This window comes from Rattus norvegicus, chromosome 17 (assembly GCF_021556685.1).
Source record: "Rattus norvegicus strain SHRSP/BbbUtx chromosome 17, alternate assembly SHRSP_T2T, whole genome shotgun sequence".
In the NCBI taxonomy this organism is placed as follows: Eukaryota; Metazoa; Chordata; class Mammalia; order Rodentia; family Muridae; genus Rattus; species Rattus norvegicus.
The window spans coordinates 91,418,239-91,437,946 of record NC_141550.1 but is presented as its reverse complement, the minus strand read 5'-3'; the positions used below and the strand labels follow the sequence as shown (position 1 = coordinate 91,437,946).

The window sequence follows — 19,708 nt, the reverse complement described above, 5'->3', positions numbered from 1 at the left end:
ATTACCCAGAAACTGAGGTATCTCTGACATGCACTTACATGGCTTGATGAATGACACGGGATTTTTCCAGGAGATATTCAGAAATCTGTGCTCCAACTACAGCTCCAGAAGAGGTAAATTTCATTTCTAAGTATTTTCCAAATCTGCTGGAATTATCATTTATAATAGTGCACGCGTTGCCAAAGGCTTCAACCAAATTGTTCATTTGTAAAATCTTCTCTTGCAGGGTTCTATTATTAGCCTGGGTAAAGATGTCAAGATATAAAAAAGCAGTATAAAATCAATTAGTTGCTAATAAGTTGTCTTTTTATAAGTACTTTATATGCAAACAAAAACATAGGAGAACATATCTTGGTACACTGCCAGATGCTACAATGGGGTCCATATGCCCCTCCTGTACACGTTTTCACACACTTTCTCAGGAACACAGGAAGAGACATTTTCTCTCTCCTTATTCACACACAGTTCTGTGCTTGACATGACTTGAAAATACAACCTACAGGTGGTCTGCACAGAGTATACCGTCTCACTTTAAACCTAGATATTGGACTACATCTAAATCTTTCTTAAAGCCTAATCAACTTTCCTTGTGTTTACAGAAATTTCTAAGCACGAAAGTAAGAGAATAAAGATATTTTGTGAATGCAGACATGGAGGGAACAAATGACAAACAATCAGAGCAGCTCATCAGAGTGAATGGAAAGAATGGAGTCCGAGCCAGGTCACAGCTTACCTGGCTGCCCAGCTATCCCACCCCATCTTTTAGAAAAGCATGTTCACATCCTATCCCCTTCAAGCAGTGATTCGCAACCTTCCCAGTGCTGAGACCTTTTTGTTTTTTTCCATCTTTATTAACTTGAGTATTTCTTATTTACATTTCGATTGTTATTCCCTTTCCCAGTTTCCCAGCCAACATCCCCCTAACCCCTCCCCCTCCCCTTCTATACGGGTGTTCCCCTCCCCTCCCTCCCCCATTACCACCCTCCCTCCCCACAACAATCATGATCACTGGGGGTTCAGTCTTGGCAGGACCAAGGGCTTCCCCTCCCACTGATGCTCTTACTAGGCTATTCATTGCTACCTATGAGGTTGGAGCCCAGGGTCAGTCCATGTATAGTCTTTGGGTAGTGGCATGCTGAGACCTTTTAATACAGTTCCTCATGTTGTGGTGACAACCCCCCCTCCAAATCAAAATATTTTTGTTGCTATTTATAATTATAATTTTGTTACTATTACATATCATAATGTAAATATCTGATATGCAGACTGTAGGTGATATGCAACCCCACAAAGGGGTTGCAACTGACTGGTTAAGAACTGCTGCCTTAGAGGGTTAGGAGTACAAGTCATTTTGCATCTTGTTGGACATTAGCTTAAGGACCTTAAGCCTAGAACCTTGCTGAGACCACATTTAAGGAATTAGAAGTTTTCAAGTTGATGGAGAATGCTACTACTTAGAACAAACCTTTAATATAGTTCCTCATGTTGTGGTGTCCCCCAAATATAAAAACTAATTTTGTTGCTACTTCATACCTGTAGTCTTGCTACTGCTATGAATGATAATATAAATATCTGATATGTAGAATCTCTGATATGTAGCCCCTCAAGGAGCCATGTAGCTGATGCTGAATCTGTCTTGATGAAAGAAAGAGGCTATCACAGTGAGGCTGAAAAGTAGCACAGAGATTTTCAAGTATAAAGAAGCAATATGGGGCAAGAGAAAACAAATGGATCCTGAGACAAACTTGGCTCTGTCAAACATTTTTGAGTGGCTTTTACCTATGACAAGCAAAAGAGCATCTTCACTACCCGTATTAAATAGCCTTAACCTGCTACGTGAGGACGAGAGGACTGCAAAGGAAAATTCCATTCACCAGACAACCTATTTGGCATCTGTGAAATCTTTATCAAGGACAAAAGTAACAAACAAGACAAGACCAGGCAAGGGCAGAATTCGCTCTCGGCACGCATGTACACACACACACACACACACACACACACACACACACACACACACACGATCTAATCACGTCAAGATCTAGAACAAGGTAAAGATTAGATTAAGCAATTTGCTCCCATCTACAGAACAGCATCCACAGATTTCTAATCCATTATTGAAAACCTCTATCAGCTTAGAAATCAAAGACTAGCAAGGCCCTTGTAGACAACACTTGTGTCACCTAATTCCCATTTTATATTGTAGTGGTCTGAGTCCCACTCTTCCCCTGTTATATTTCATTTCAGTGTCCTCCAAGAACTTTAAAATGTTCTCTACTGTAGCAGGAAGTTAATGGGCATGGGAACAGGAAGGGACTGACATGAGATCCTTGTGACAGCACAACCTTGAAGAGCCATGACCCGGAGGGCATAGGTCAGAAGAAAGCATGCTTACGTACACTCCTTATCAGTACATGTGGCAGGATATATGGAGGGAATTTCCCTGAATGTAACATGAGCATGGAGTTCTTTCTATGCATAATCTTGAAAATAAGTTAGGCTCAGGTGAGCTGTTGCCTTTGGCTATGCGGCTCTTGCCTTTTATAATAGATTGTGAGCCATGTACCAGACAACAAGGTTTTAGTTTTCTTACGTTGCCGGGAATAGAGTCCAGAGTTTAAAATATGACAGACAAGTACTTTATCATCGAGGGGTAGTCACAGCTCTATAACATCTACCTTCTGGGCTTATTAATAAAGTCACTGTAAATATTTGTATGTACATGGGCTTTTATTTCCTTGCTAGGTAGCAGCAGGGTTCTTGAGTTGCATGGAAAATGCAGTTTCACTGTTGAAGAAGCCCGTGAGTTGCTTTCCAAAGTGACTGCGCTGTCTTACTACCATTGTTCTCAGTCACTACTAATTGGCATTGTCATTAATAACAGATGAGAGCCCAGATGCTCCAGGACTAGTCAACACTTCCTCTTCTCAAACTCTTAAACAACAGTCTTTAGCCACTTTAGTAAGCATAAGGACGGATCTAATTAAAGTCGTAATATGCATTTCCCAGTGTTGAATGATATGGAGCAACCTTAGGAATGGTGACAGACATATACACAGCACTTTTAGAATTGACCATTCAGTTGTTGTCCATTTCTTGTCATTTAATTTCTTAATTTAGGGTTTAGTGCATTTTCGTATAGAAAATTAGTTATAAATTTGTTAACATTTCCTCTTGAACAAAGCTTACATAGGCATTTGCTTTAACGTTAACAACATGGTCAGATCATGGAATCAAAGTCTTCTTTTTATGAGTTGTGTACTTTGTGTTGAATTTAAGAAATCTTTTATTAATGTAATACCACAATAGCCTTCCCTACTTTGTTTTATAATCTGTGGTTTTCTATTGATACTTAATATCTATTTCGAGTTAACTTTCTATAACCTGAGGTCTAGACTGAGGTTGTGCTTGTGAGGGTACACGAAACTCCTCAATACTGTTTTTTGAAAATTAATTATATTAGGTGACTAACCCTGTTTGACAAAAATAAGTATGTGCAGACTCTAGTCTGTTCCATTAGTCTGTCTGTCACCATTTGGAACCCTGTAGTAAGTCAGAAAGAATACAGCCTTCTGAATTCGTTCTTTAAAAAACCTGAGGGGTTGGGATTTGGCTCAGTGGTAGAGCGCTTGCCTAGCAACCGCAAGGCCCTGGGTTCGGTCCCCAGCTCCGAAAAAAAAAAAAGAAAAAAAAAAAAAAGAAAAAAACCTGTTTGGTTCTTTTTCCTTTTCATGCAGCTTCCCCCCTCCAACTTGGCACACTAATGCCCATTCAATACTGCTGCTGGAGGAGGAGAAGGAGGGGATAGGGGGATGGCAGGTTATTACATACAAATAATTTCATAGGGAAGACAGAAAGGGGGGCCTTTTTAGAGAAGGGGAGGGAGGTAAACACAGAAGAAGGAGGGAGATGGGTAAAATAACAATAAGGAAGCCTGAAAAAGCCACAAGGAATCAAACTATTGACTACTCACTTTAAAAAAAATTACAATACACATAATTATGTAAATATAGTTTTAATGACCTTTTCTCTTCTGGGAGGATGGTGCTCCTTCCAAGATCCAAAGACCACCTACCAACTGCTCCAATACCAGACATGAGAAGCTCTTTCTGGAGTTGTTCACCAGGGCTGTCCAGGAGATCCCCAAAGCATCCAGCCTCTGGCTGTTACCTTTGTTTTACCCTGAGAGGTGAATGGTCTCTACTGCAGAAGACATCATGCACTTGGGAAGCAGAACCCAGAGATCTTTGAACTGAAATTGATGTAAACACACTGTCTCTGAGGACTAGCTTTCATGGTACCAGAGGGAACTATGCAAGTTTCCAAAGGAAGAAAGCAGCCAACAGTCATGATGCCTGTGAACCACATCAATGATCAGCCCAGAATGATAGCCTAAGTGTCCAGTATGGCATATATACTTTTAGGCAACTAACGGCTTTTTAATCAGACTTCAGACCCACTCAACAGAAGAGAAAGCCTTGCCTGTTACCGGAAACGTAGCTAACCGCTCAGTGTCAATGAAGACACTGTAATTGGAGGAGAAACTACAATCACTAAGCTACTAAACCAGCATAATCTCTTAAACCTTATAAAACCTTTTGACCTTGTACTTACAGATAAATGTGGCATCCACCCCTCACCAAGTAAACTCCTTTTTGTACCAGAGATCATGAAAGAAAGCCACAATCAATCAAAACACAGAGTTGAAGAACACAGTCCCAGAGGATACGTCTACAAAACACTCCCACACATGAGGCTTAGGGAATGTGCTCCTAACCACTGAGATTGCTCCCATCCCTGTTGATATATTTTAAAATTCAAATGGTAAGAATTGTATCTCACCATTTGCATGCATTATCAAGTATGGGAGCTAGTGGATACTAATGTAATTATTTATTGAAACACACAAATATTTCTATTATGACAGGAAAGAAATAATTCTACCTTTCCAAGCACAGTGAGGTGTTGGACCAGAAGATGAGCACTCTCTGTCTTGCCAGCACCACTTTCTCCAGAAATAACGATGCACTGCAAAGGAGGGAAGGGGAGCCATGAGAGGACTGCATCTCAAGGACACTCAGGGGCTCCCAGTGAAGTAAGGGATGTGGAAAGCCTGCCTTACCTGGTCTGCATTATATGTCACCATAGACTGGTATCCCAAGTCAGCCATTGCGAAAATGTGAGGGGGGTTGGCAGTTCTCTTTGCTCCAATATACAACTTCGAAAGCTGCAGTTAAAGTGGATAAATCTTATAGAGTTTTTTGTCTTGTTTCTGTTTTTATAGATTATTTATATAGGCAGTTTTATTATTGGAAGCCAAAGATAAACAAAATCTACTGGAGCAAAACATTATTCACATATGTTCTTCATGTATGTATTTATGTATGTATGTATGTATATATGTATATATGTTATATTATATATGCATGTATGTATAAAAATTATGTATATATGCATAAAATATCCACGGTGTATATATATATGTATATTTATATATATGTTTGTATGTGTGTGTGTGTGTGTGTGTGTGTGTGTGTGTGTGTGTGTGTGTAGGGACTAGTTCATATACTGAATATAACATGAAATGACAAAGTGACAGAGTGATGGTGGCATTTAAATGATTCTACATGCTATTTCAATGGAGAGCTTAAGGCTTCCAAATGTGATTATTTGTTTATGTGAAAAACTTTACAAATAATAGAATCAGAAATTCATTTTTGACTACTTCTTGGATATGGCAATGTCTGACATGTGACAGCTTTTTCCTATCTCTTGATTTAATTTTTACAATCTCACTTGATTTGCATGAAATTGTCCCATTAATTCAGAGCAGAATTTTACTAAGCCCAACCTTTTTATAGCCCAGGCCAATGTTGGGAAGCATATTCTTATCCTGTACATTTTAGACTGGCATTTTAATAAGCTATTAAGCATAATATTAAATAATGTTTTAAAATGAATAGATAACTAAAAGACAATAGGTCTAATTAAAAATGAAAAACAGTCTTGTTTAATTCTATATTTAAAGCTTCAGTGGCTGAGTAATTGATAATTAAAATAGTTTTCCTCATAAAGCATACATTGTATGGTAGCAATGAACCAATTACCACATTAAGAGAAATTTAAAATATCACAATGACAAATTTTACAGTCCTTATGTATGCTATATATAAAAATGGTGTAGCTATATTTTGACTCTCCAATGCTCAGTTCAGAGACAGACATTGAGTATACTCGTTTTTAGATATCATTTGGGAATAGGCTGTTACTAGGAAAACCATGTAATTCACAATCTCACACATATTTTTTGGAAAAAAGACCACAAATAGTACTTACATTGATTTCATATATTTTTCCTATGAATATATCTATGTTTGAATGACCAATTTGTAATAGTTTACTCCAAGGGCTGGCATCCATTTTAATTAAGAGTTTGACTACTAAAGTTATTTGTACAAAGGGAAATATAAGCCACACACATACCTTTGTGGAATAAAGACCCAGACTCTGAAAAGGGTTAAGTGCAATGAGTATATCTCCCACATAGATATAGATCTGATCTCTGGAATAACACTTCTCAAGGTGTTCAGACACTGTGTTCTGCAAGCAAGATAGAAGCAATTTCCTCTCTTAGTCAGCATTCCTAACTCAAGTGCAGTGTCAAAGGCCTGCAGTCCTAGCATGCGCCTGCAGTCCTAGCATGCAGGGTGGTGAGTCAAGAGGATCCGTGGAGAGGGGGAGGAGAAGAAACAAAGTCGTTTGAGTCCAGCTGCACCTTAAATGCTGAACAGGAATTAATATAAACACCTGGAATCTTGACTGAGGCTTAGAACGAGATCCCAATAGCAAACCAAATACCACCATGCTCGTAAACCAGGTGACTTCACAGGCCACCACATGACTTTGAAGGGTAAAATAGAATATCATTTTTAATTTTTTTTAAGATGGGGTCTCATGATGCAGTCCTGGTTGGCTTGGAATTCATTATACAAAAAGGCCAGCTTAGAACTTACAGAGTCTTTGGCTATGCTATGCTGGCATTAAGGTTGTGTACTGCCATGCCCGCTGGAAATGCTGATCTTAAGTGCACTTTACGAAGGGTCTATATTTTGCTCATTATATATTGTATGTTATATCTACATACAGTATGTTAAATTATTAGTTAAATAATCTTCAAGGAAATAAGTCAGTGTAGCAGATGAAATAAAGAAGACTCTAGAACAAAAAGAGAAGAAAGAGTGGGCATGATTTTATCCCAATTCAAGGTGATTTAATGGTGGTGTGCCTTCTACTTAGACATATGGGTATGTGAAGTAAAAAAATTCAGAAAGTAACCTGTCCAGTTAATCACATGACTATATGAATTGATTTTAACAGTGTTCCAATTATCATGGGAAGTTCACAACACAAAATAAAAACAAAAGATCTTGAGTAAACCAGGGAGAAAAATACAAAACCCAGATAGCAGATTAATATGCAGGCTGATAGCTGATATGATTGGTGAAATATTTACACTACTCAACCTATGTCTTCACAGCATTGGGAGATTTGGTAGGAAATGATTCAGAAAGGCAAGAACGATCTCTGGCTTGCAAATACTACTGGATTTCAAGATCTGTGATGATCCTGATGGTTATTTTGAGGAAGTTGTTTACATATTCTGAGTTCACTACAATGACTGTGTTAATCATCTTTCCACAAATAGTTGAGATAAATCAACTTATAAAGAGAAATGGATTGTTTTGTAGGATTAAAGTGGTATTTGTTCTTTTATTTTTGGTCCTGGATGGAGCTATACATCGCAGTGGAAACACGTGTCCCATATCACATGAAGAAAAGGCCAGGATGTACCTACATTCCCCTTCAAGGGCATGCCTCATATTGGACTAAGACTTCCCTTCAGGTTCTGTACAGCAGCCCCTTCTGGCCCAGAAAGCCCAATGTTTTCATCAACTGATGTGGGAACAGGACTGAGGAGGTGGTGGGAGGTGGGATGAGAAGCAATGGTGTCAGCGAATGGAGTGAACGAATCCTGGGAATCAGACTCCGGAGACCAGCATCAAGGTACAAGTCTCCATCACACTCTTTCCTTCAGAAGATTGACCTCCACATCCCTTATAAACTGAAGCTTTGCTCACCCTTGTTGATGTAATTTGGGTTTGGGGCTTTATAAATCCTAATCTGCCTTTCTCTAGGATTGAAAAATCTTTTCAGCATGAGCTTCTCTTGACTACATGCCATTAAAAGACTCTTAATCTGACCCTCCTTGAATGCCATTCTTCTGTATATTTTGTGGGTAGGACATGAGTCAGACATGGTGGCTCATGTCTATAATCTCACCACATGGGGAGAACAGATATAGGATTGATGCAAGTTTGAGAACAGCCTGAGCTATTTACAATGAGTTCCAAAGCAGCCAGGGCTACATAGAGAGACCAGGCCTCAAAAAAGCGAGAAAGAGGCACATACACAGAAATATATGCATGCATGCACACATACTGTACACAAGCAGATATCATGTATGACATTATAGATGATATTTAAAGAATCTTTTGTATATATCAGTTCTCGAAATAAAAAACCATGTAGATGGAGTGGAGAGATGTCTCAGAGTTTAGAGCCATTGTTTCTTTTTCAGTAGACCCAAGTTCCATCCCCATTTCCCACACGGCAACTCACAATTATCTATAACTCGAGTCCTAGGGAATCTGAAGCCCTCTTCTCTACACCAGCTATGCACACGGTGCACAAGTAGGCAAAAGATTCACACATACAAAATACAGTAATTCTAGATCTCATAAAAATTAGAATGTTTAAATTTAATTAAACTCAAATCTTACCTCATCCAAAACATCTAGGGTGGCCAAATCATCTACATCCTTCAGACTGGAAATGAGAGATCTATTTAAGTTACCTTTCTTGGTATGAATTCGTTCATGCCTGTGAAGAAAATCCATTTCTGACTTAGGAATTTATTGCTGATCTGTGTGGAAGTTTTAGGTACACAGGGTACTGGAAATCTCTTCTGTGCTGTTTATAGACTGAATGAGAGCATGCTAGAAAATATCATCACACATTTGGATCTTTAATTTTTCTCCTTGGCATTAGAAAAGCACCACATATTAAACTTACAGTACCTCACAAATGATTGAAGGGACATCATTTCTAGTATGAACCTTCCTTGAGTAATTTGAAATGGGAAAAGAAGGATTATCACCAAACTGGTTAAAAATATAAAGAAGTATCATTGACATTTTGATATGTGGTTGAAGCTACTACAGATATTGAATTATGAACTCCTGAATTCACTTGGTATATGATTTTTTCTGAGGTAATGTCAGGCCACTGACAGTAGAAATACAGTCATTTTCAAATCTTTACAGGAATAAACATTACAAAATTTTGAAATATTAAATGAGTACATAGAAAATTGATTTTACTTTTGGCTCTGAAGTATCCCACCCCTAATTAGGAAGCTACCTGAATTTTCTATCTGCTAGCAAAGGAAAATTAATTTTCTACAGTGAAGTCTCACTGGGTATATTAACCACACTTAGAAGTAGGTTCTGTGGTCAGCCATAGATGGTCAACACAAAACAAACTCCATGGTGTTTTCATAGATTCAGAAGGTTCTATGCGAGCTGCTATAAGAAGAAAGCAATCAATATCAGTAATGCCCATAATCCATGTCAATGGTCAGCATGTCAAGATATCCCCCCTAAGTGTACAATATTGGCACTTATATCCATGTAGGAACCAACAGTTATCTAATTGAATGTGAGTCCTGCTCAACAGGAGAGAAATTATGCAGGGTACATCCTGACTTCTCCAGCAGGATTTGTGCATAGTTTTTTCCTCCACATTTTCTATATTAAGCAGACAACATCTTTTATATTCTGCTACACACGAAGAGATTAATTTGTTTTGATATATCCTTTTTTTAAAAATGGAAAAAGAAATCCAATTATCCATTTTGACTGAGGACAGTCTCTAGATTTTTCACCTATTGCTACGAGTCCATTTAGCATAAAAACTGTTGCCGGAGGATGACAAGGGGCAGCTGGTAAAGAGCAGAAAGGTCAATATTTAGATGGCTGAGGTCCAGCCTGCCTTTCTGTGAAGCCAGCCTCTGTGATGTTTTTGGTTCTGGCTGTCAAAAACCTAGGCAAAACGTGGTTATATGATGCTTAGTAATTCCAGATGGTGCCTCATTGTCTACAGACAAACTTAACACTTCCCTGGCATGAAACTCATGATCTTCACAATATTGTAGCACTTTTAGTATCATTGCCTATCTCTGGGCATGACATCCTCCAGGACAGGTGTTTTAAAGACTCTGTGCTAGTCTCTGTTTTTCTTGCTCAGAATTGTTTCCCTTTTATGTGTGGAAAATTCCACTTATCCTTCACAGATAAGTGTAGATATACCTGCCCCATGAAGTCATTAGAAAACTTGACAAAACATACTATGAAGTTCTCCAGTTGGTTAAATGGGTATATGCTCATATTTTTCTATCAGACAGTGAAAACCTAGGTTTATTCATATCCATATCTGTGGATATAAGATCTTCTTCTTCTTCTCCTCCTCCTCCTCCTCCTCCTCCTCCTCCTCCTCCTCCTCCTCCTCCTCCTCCTTCTTCTTCTTCTTCTTCTTCTTCTTCTTCTTCTCCTTCTCCTTCTCCTTCTCCTTCTCCTCCTCCTCCTCCTTCTCCTTCTCCTTCTTCTTTTCTTCTTCTCATTATTATTATTATTATTATTATTATTATTTGCCATTTGCATTTCCTCCTTTTTTAAATTGTCCATTCAATTCATTTGCCCATCCACTAACTGGATGATTTGGAGTTCGGTGTTTAATTTTTGAACTCTATCAAGTCTGTTCATTAATCTCCTGTTTTGCAGGCAGTTGGCAAAGTTTTTCTCAGATTTGGAAGGGTATCTTTCCATTCTGCTGATGTTTCTTGTTTTTGGTTTGTTTTGTTTTCTGAGAAAAAGCTTTCAATTAATTCCCTTTGTCAATTCTAGGAAGATTTCCTGTGTTCCTTTTAGAAATTCCATGAGCATGGGGTAGAGTCTCTCCCCTTAGTGGCTAAGTTCATGACTAGGTATTTTATTTTTATATTTTGATTTACCATGAATGGGAATTTATTCCTGATTTCTATCTTGCCAAGTACCCTATTGATATGGAGAACAGCTACTGATTTTGGTGTGTTGACACCAAAGAGTAAAGACACTGGGCACAATTCTCATGTTCCTGGAATTAGAAGAAGTGTTTCACTGTCCTGCATTTAGTGTACTGTTGGCTGTACATTTCTTACACTGTGGTCTGTTCCTTACTTTCCTATGTTTGTCTGTATTTTTATCATGAAGTGATGTGGGGCTTTGTCAGAGGCCATTTACTGCATCTGTCAAGATAATCATGTAATTTATCATTTATGTCTATTTATGTGTGTATTATACTTGTTGATTTTCATATGTTGAAGTAGCCCCACCTTCCTGGAATAAAACCAAGATCTTAAGATTTCTTTTTTTGTGCTCTGAATGTCCAGGGGATCTGTAGCAACGTGTTCTCTTTTGTTTCTTAATTATTCTGGATAGAGGCCTAACAGTTTTATTGATCATTTCAAATTGCCAGCTTTGGTTTTTTTATATTTCCTGTCTTGATTTCCTGTTTTAAATGCCACTATTTTCTGTAGTAATTTTCAATCATATATTTCTTTCTTTCTTTTTTTTTTTTTTTGGTTCTTTTTTTTTTTTCCGGAGCTGGGGACCGAACCCAGGGCCTTGCGCTTCCTAGGCAAGCGCTCTACCACTGAGCTAAATCCCCAACCCCCATATATTTCTTTTAACATACTTTGAAATTACTTTTGTAGTTATCTAAAATAGAAGCCTAGAAGATCGAATTTTAGATTTATTTCCTATTTTAGGCATTCAGTACTACGAGTTCTTGATCTGATGATCTCATGTGTCTACCATCTCTAAGTCTGGCTATAATACTTGTTTTGATTCTTCCAATTGTATTGCCACTGTATGTGTATTTCAATTTTTTGGGGTGGGGGCTCTGGTATTTTCTCTTGATAACCAAATAGGATGCATTGGGTAAATGAACACCCATAAATTGGCTTCATTCTCATGGAGGAAGGGCTGGGAATCAGTGCAGCATGCAGTAGACTGCTGTGCCGATCCAGTCTGATCCTCCCAGGGATCTGCACTGAGAACATAGCAAGCACTTATGATTCTCCTGTGTCTCACCTCTCCTCCCTGTTCTTGGAAGGTAGGGTGGGGGGTGGTTGATTATTTTCCTTTTTCCAGGTTGGCTAAAGTTGAAGAACCCAAGTCTCTCTAGCCTGTGTTTTACTTTGATAAAATACATCCTGTTGAACTCATTTTTTTTCTCTCTCTGATGTTTTCCAGTATTCATTCTGAGAAGCCAGTTGATCTCCTAGAAGCGAAACAGAAACATAGGAGTTTCTTGTGACTGTGATTTTTATTGTTTTTAACTCTCTAACTTGCTCAAATGTGGCATCCAGGAATTCATCAAACATTGTGCTCTTGTCTCAGCACACTTCTAGAAAAGTCCTCTACTCATGGGTTTCTGCTCAGTAAGAAGAAATTCTCCTCATTTGCCTGCTCATTAGTTCAAACCTGCAGGCAGCAACTCCTCCCATTATTCTCTGGGATAGACTCAAGAATTACTGATGATTACATCTGTTCACCTTTCTGCTAGCTGTTAGGTAGAACAATGACCTCTGAGGTCTTTTACACATTAGAATGGAATGAGCCTTTAAGAAATTGTATTTGTGAATGACAATGACAAGAGAAATACTTGTTACTCCATTTTTATAAATTTAAGGGGAGCAGAATATGGTTGAATTGTAAGACATCCTCTTTCTTACCAGTATGTCTGAATTACTGCAAATAATGAGGATGGTCATTTTAAACACAAGTCCAAACTGCCACCCTTCTCAGTATTCTTAGGTATCACTCAAAGAAAAGTTGTCAGGTCTGACTCCAACCCTACCCCATTGCCCCTCCTGTCTTCTATCATTACATCATTATGTTTTAATTTAGAGTTCTAATATAATTATACCATTCTCCCCTTCCTTTTCCATCATCCAAGCCCTCTCTTATAGACTCCTCCTTGCCCTCTTTCAAGTTTATCTGTCTTCTATCCTAACAACCTCCCTACTCACCACTCTCTAGCCCAGTGACTCCATGTTGGCAATGTCTCTGACACTCAGAACACTCCTGTCTGTGACTCTGCTATGACTTTTTTCTACCCAGATAGAGAGCCACACAATCATACACCACCCCAGGATCAGAAATCTAACTGACTACTTTTAACACTGGAGTCACACTCCCCATCCAAAGAATTCTTAGTCCTCCTTTCTGCCCTTTTTTTTGCTTTGTTTTAATTTAGTGTGGATACCATTCTAACTATCTATTACACTATCTATTACTCTATCTATCTATCTATCTATCTATCTATCTATCTATCTATCTAGTCTTCCCACAGGCATTTAAGCCCTGCCAGAAGAGAGTTGTTTTGTTGTAATTTCCTGGCTGATAATCCCATATTATCCTTGAACAGATTCTTGTAGATAGTAAGTACCCAAGATTTATTTCTTGGGTAAATAGGTGAATGTTTTACTTTTGGTAAAGGTTCATTGCTGTAATACTGAAGACAACTCATTTTTTAAAAAAAAATCATTTTTATAAACAATAGAAATACCCAAAGAGAGATATAACTGTACATTTCAAGATGGTTTTATACTTTTAATATCTTTTTTCTTGGTCTTTATTTCATAGACTTGGCTGACATTTTTGTTCCTTTATTGAATGTTTGCTTTCTTTAAGGCTCAGAGGAAGCAAAGCCAAAGTCCTTCTATAAGACTTCGTCCTCTTGTGAGAAGTACAGCTTGTGAACCAGACCGTATCTCCTATTTACTCTGTAATACTGGAGAGACATAGCTTCATGCTGTAAATAATTTCTTTTTGTTGTCAAAGGTCACCAATACCCTCAGGGGTAGTTATTACAGCTTCGTGTGTGTTTCAGTTTTACACACTGAAGAAAGAAATAACTCTTGCTGCCCTGAAGTTAAAATTTCTTCTTTACTATTTAGTTGTAACAGAGCAGCTTTGTTTGCTTTACTTTAGTTAAAAATACTCGTGTAAATGGCAACTTTTATCATCTAAGGTGATCCGGAAGCCACTGGGGTTGAAGAGCAATCCTTGTCAAACAGAAATCTCATCAATGCTTTTGTGTTGGTTCTTTATCCATCTTTACATTTCAGTAACAAAGACAACTGTTAGGACCAATGGGGATTCAGACTCTCACTGCTGTGCCCTGGAAAGCTAGTCTTTATTTCCTTGCTTCTTAGCTCCTTTGCCTTAAGTGTGCTATCTTGAACTGATGGTGGAAAAGAAGGCAGCACCAGCCCAGTCAGCTTTCCAGACTGTCCTGTCAGCTACAGTAATTGATGCTACAATTGCCCAGTCCCTACCTAAGTTTGAACTGCCCTCTCCATTCACAGAGACCCAATACTTCCCTAAAGATGTATTTCCATAGCGCTGGGTCCTGCCAAGACTGAACCCCCAGTGAACTAGATTGTTGGGGGGAGGGTGGCAATGGGGGGAGGATGGGGAGGGGAACACCCATAAAGAAGGGGAGGGGGAGGGATTAGGGGGATGTTTGCCCGGAAACCGGGAAAGGGAATAACACTCGAAATGTATATAAGAAATACTCAAGTTAATAAAAAAAATGTATTTCCATCTGACATGAAGAGATACAAACATGTTCATTAAACTTGTGGCTGTACCAGAAGGGGGGTGAAGTTGGAAAGTTATGTAGAAAAGTATAAAAATTGAAACCTTCAGCTGATACTTAAAGCTCACACTTCATTGAACAATTACAAACAAGTAAAAATAATTTCATCTTTTTTGTCCAGTTACTGTTTACCTCTTTGTTTCCAATGGAGGAGCTTCCTGGACCTTGAGCAAAGGCCAAGTCCTTTGCTATGTGATTGTATTCTCAGTTCACTGCTGTGACTATCTCCTCTCCTGTGTATTGAGCTAGCCCAGACCTTCCATGGGCATCCAGTGGTCTAGGACCTCTCATTTGCAAATACTCTTTGATCCCTGTCTTCCTAGCCTCTCTTCCTTTTCATTTCTTTACAGTTAGTTGTGCCTCTTAGCAACTTCACTGTCCTGTCTCTTCATCTCGCTGTTTTCCTTAATTTCTCTCCATTCTGCTAGTCAAAACCATCAGAGAACTCCATGTTTGTCCCTCACTGACACAGGCAACTCTTCTCTTCTTGATATACCCATTTACATGGCTTGTGAGAGACCACATTCCTTTTCGTTTCTCCTCTGAGAGCCATTCCCCCATTTCTAGCTCTGGTTCATCTGTCTGTCCCTAAGTATGGGCTTCTCCATGAATACCACCTACAGCCTTCACCTTTTATTGTTGGCACCCACTCAGTAAGCTCATTGCTTACCATGTCATTGAACACTTCAACCAACAAGGGACTCAAAAGCTGTGTCCAACATGAATCCCTCCCACAAAGTACAAACTATAAGTATACCAGACTACCTACTCAATTAACTCTATTTTGATAGTTACTTGCCATGCTAAATTCAGCATGTCTGCAACAGAGTGCATCACTACCTTCACCTTATGTGAATAAAAACAAGGGATTATACTATCATCCCTGGTCTGAGGCCATAAACACTGAAGTTTGGTTTGCCTACGTGAATATATGAATACATGTATCTATATATGAATATTATTTGTTTACACATATAATTTTTCTACATATAATACAATCAGGTATATGTAACACACACATACATATGGTTCTCTATTGATGCAGGTTTTGAGTTGATAGATTCAATTAATCTAGATAGAAAATAGTTGGAAAACTTCATGTAACTTGTACGAATGTTTTTCATGTCATCATTTTTTAAAGAATGCATTATAATCTAGAGGTCACTTAAAGTATACAGGAGGTTATACTTTGATTATTTACATAAGGGATTTGAGTGTCTAAGGATTTTGTCACCTGTGGGAACCCTGTAAACAATTCACTGTGAATATCACATGATGATTACATGCATGTGTGGATATACAAACACAAGCACACACAAACACAAATATACACACTTTGTACATACATACATACATACACACATATATCACATGATTTTAACAGATTGCAATATTGTCAAATTTATATAAGAATCAAATACAAGTAATAATAACCCATTCAAATTTGTTTCTATTACCAGAATTGTCATAGTTAGATATTTATATTTTTCCTTTTCTTTCTTTTGATAAAATATTGTGAACTTGACTTCAGATTTTTCACTCAAAAATAAAGCTTCTCTCTCTCTCTCGCTCTGCGCATGTGTGTGTGCGTGCGTGTGCATGTGTGTGTGTGTGTGTGTGTCTGTGTGTCTGTGTGTCTGTGTGTCTGTGTGTGTGTCTGTGTGTGTGTTTGGGCCTGTGTATGCTTGATCTCTGACTTCAAAATGAATCAGAATTTTTCCAAACTTGCTAAGTCTAGTACTTTTATTTTCCTCCAATTCCTTTCTCCTTTCTCCTATCCTCCTCTGTCTTCCCCCCTGCCTTCCTCTTTCCTCTCTTCTTTTCCACTCTTCTTCAGCCATTCTGCAGTGATTATGAAAGCAAACTAGGAAGAAAATGAAATCAGGGCAGCTGAACAGCCAGTAATACATTTCAACAAGGCTGGCAGTAAGGAAGGAGGGAAACATGCTGAATTCTACTTATAATATTCTACTTTAAACTTGACTACTATCCTTAAGAAGCAATCCTATCTGTGGTTGGTGAGATGGCTCTGTGGATAGAACACTTGCTGTACAAGTGTCTCAGGTTTCTTTTGTTCTCAGCCATAGAGATTGCAACACACCTGGTGCTGCCTCGGGTAGGACACCTTAATCTTCAAGGTTAAGGATAAGGGACCAGAGGTTAAATAACCCATAGATGTAGACTAGAATCAAACAGGACCAGCAAAAAATAAATGTCAGTGAAATGATTCCTAGTGGTACTCTATTATACTCATAGACCAGAGCCCAGGGTCATTGGATAGGCTTCATCCGGCAACTGATATGGGAGCACATACAGAGACCTACAACCAAACCTTTGTTTGAGCTAATTAGGGGAGTCCTGCGGAAGAGGAGGAGGAAGGATTATAGGAGACAGAGAGGTCAAGGGAACCACAAGAATATGGCCCAAAGAATCAACCAACAAGGGCTCATAAGGGCTTACAGAGACTAAACAGACAACCGTGTATGGGTCTGACCTAGGTCCTCTGTATATGTTATGGTTGTGTAGCTTGGTATTCTTATGGGCCTCCTTACAGTGGGAGTTGGGCTATCTTTGACTCCTTTGCCTGCTTTTGAGACTCCTTTTCTCCTACTGGTTTGGTGTGTCCAGTCTTAATAAGAAGGTAGGCACCTAGTCTTTCTGCACCTTGATATGCCATGCTTGGTTGATATCCCTGGGAGGACTCCCCTTTTCTGAATGGAAAAGGAGGAGGAGGAAGAGGTCTGGGGGAGAGGGGAGATGGTAGTGGGAGACTGGAGGAGAGGAGAGAGGAGAAACTGCAGTCAGGAGGTTATATAACAGAGATGAATTAAAAACAGCAAAACTTTTTAAAAGAAAAAGTATAAACCTTATGAAGAAATTATACAGAGAAAAAAAATAAAAATGAACTAGTTATAGCCAAAAAAGAAATTGAGGAAATAAAATCATGACTGAGAAGTTCTGAGACACTGCATCAAATGTGACTGCACAGAGAGGAGAATATTATACACACTGTCATGATTGGCAAGCTCTGCTAATGGGAAGAATACAGAAACTCATAAAAAAGCATTACTCTGAGAGGTCAGACTTAAGGGATGGCTTGAGAGGGATTCAGTTTCTCTACTTTTCAAAAGAAGGAGCCACATGAAAAGCTCTTTTCTAGAAACAACAATCTAGGCTTGTATGACTATTCTTCAGAAATTCGAAAGGTACGGTAGATTTAGACAGAGACCTAAGGCCACGTAGAATCTGGACCCAACGCCTTTGCTTTGTAGATCTGCTGTGTGAGCATCTGCCCCCTTCACTCTCAGCTTCCTCCAGCAGTGACTGAACACAGATGATGGGTAGAGTGAATGTTCTTCCCTCAGTTTGGAGGCATCAACATAACATAAGTTACTCTTAGAATTACAGTGTTCAAAGGTTTTTAGGTTTGTACTGATATTTCCTTGCCTTGCCTACTCCAATTTCCTTTATATAGTGTTGCTTAGGAGTAGAGATACTCATAGAACCTCCCAACGTGATTACTCATCCAGCTGCTTAACTCCAAACAACTTAAGAGAACCCACAACCCTACCATATATTTATATACAAATCGAGAGGTTTATAATCCCCAAATGCACAAACACTAGCTGCTGTCTCTTGATCTCGACTTGGTAACTATCCGCCAAGTCCAAAGGCAACTTATCCTTTCAACACTCACAATTTACCACCAGCCTTTGTTAATATTAGAATTGTCTTTCTCTGAACTGTTCTTCCTTTTCTATTTTTGTTCTAAGCTAGCAGCGACCTCTAGTCAAAGTACTGGAGTTGACAGATTCCTATTTAAATAAAAACAAATGCTGATTATCTTGTTTTTAAACTTGTGTCCTATTGAATCTTTGCTAATCTGAGATACTCGGAGTTCTTACCTCATGTTCAACGCTGTAGAGTTAATGCATGCTCTAGCTGGCTGAAGAGAAAATCCTGAGTCTCTCATTTGTTGTTGTGAGTCTTGCATGATGGAGATGCCACCCTGGTGGTTGAAGCCAGGGGGTCTGTAATGAGAACTGGACATCTGCAAGGGTTGCACCTACCATCATTGGCAGGCATAGTAGGAAGTCAAGTCCCAGCCAAAGCCATTTAAATATGAATGTTAGATGCACACAGTAGGGATTGAGTCAGCTTGCTACCCAAAATTATAATAACTGAAATTCAGGAAGAAACGCAAGGAGAAAAAGGTTAACAAGAAAACTTTTAGAGCTAAAGAAATACTTTTAGAACTAAAGAAATACTTTTGCCTGGTAGGACATATGAGATTTGTAAGCTAGCACAGGCCACCACCTCCTGCTGTGAAGGATGTGGGTTTAGCCCTTCTGAACATCAGTGCTATCTGACCTCCAGAGCTCTCGAATCCTACCCCAGAGTTTAAGAGCATAAGTATATGACTTCCTTTGAGTACATCTTACCCTCATGATTTTGCTCAATCCATATAACATTTATTTTGTGGCAACTATTTTCATAAGATCAAGCCAGCTCACCTCTTCTATTTAAAGATTTCCTATTCCTGTTAGAAAAGGAAAATTCTGCTTCTTTTGGACTTCCACAAGACATAATTTGGATCTCCTTTATGGCGCTGAAGCTTGCTACTCTGCAAAATGGTTATTTGCACACATGTCCTACCTCATCAATCTACTAGAGGATAAGCCCTCCTGCCCCACCCCAAGCAGACTCTCAAAAGCTTTCTCCAGTCAGATCTTCCCATACACCCTCCCTTTCCCCATCTTCAGTAAATATGGAGACCACAAGGAAGCATCACCACCTATGACTTAAACAGTAGCAAACGTAATCAATGATAAGCTTGCTGTTCGTTTGAGTAGCAGCCCTGGCCCCCCGAAGCTGGAGTCTTGCTTTT

At 38.8% G+C, this 19,708-nt stretch overlaps 1 protein-coding gene across 1 annotated transcript in view; it reads right to left on the bottom strand.

Annotated features, from left to right (window-relative positions):
* Positions 1-19,708, bottom strand: part of Myo3a (myosin IIIA) — a 224,061-nt gene that overhangs the window by 136,585 nt on the left and 67,768 nt on the right. The window contains 5 exon segments of the mRNA NM_001419731.1: positions 39-241; positions 4,942-5,025; positions 5,120-5,224; positions 6,481-6,597; positions 8,838-8,937. Of these exon segments, the coding sequence (NP_001406660.1) occupies positions 39-241; positions 4,942-5,025; positions 5,120-5,224; positions 6,481-6,597; positions 8,838-8,937 (609 nt within the window).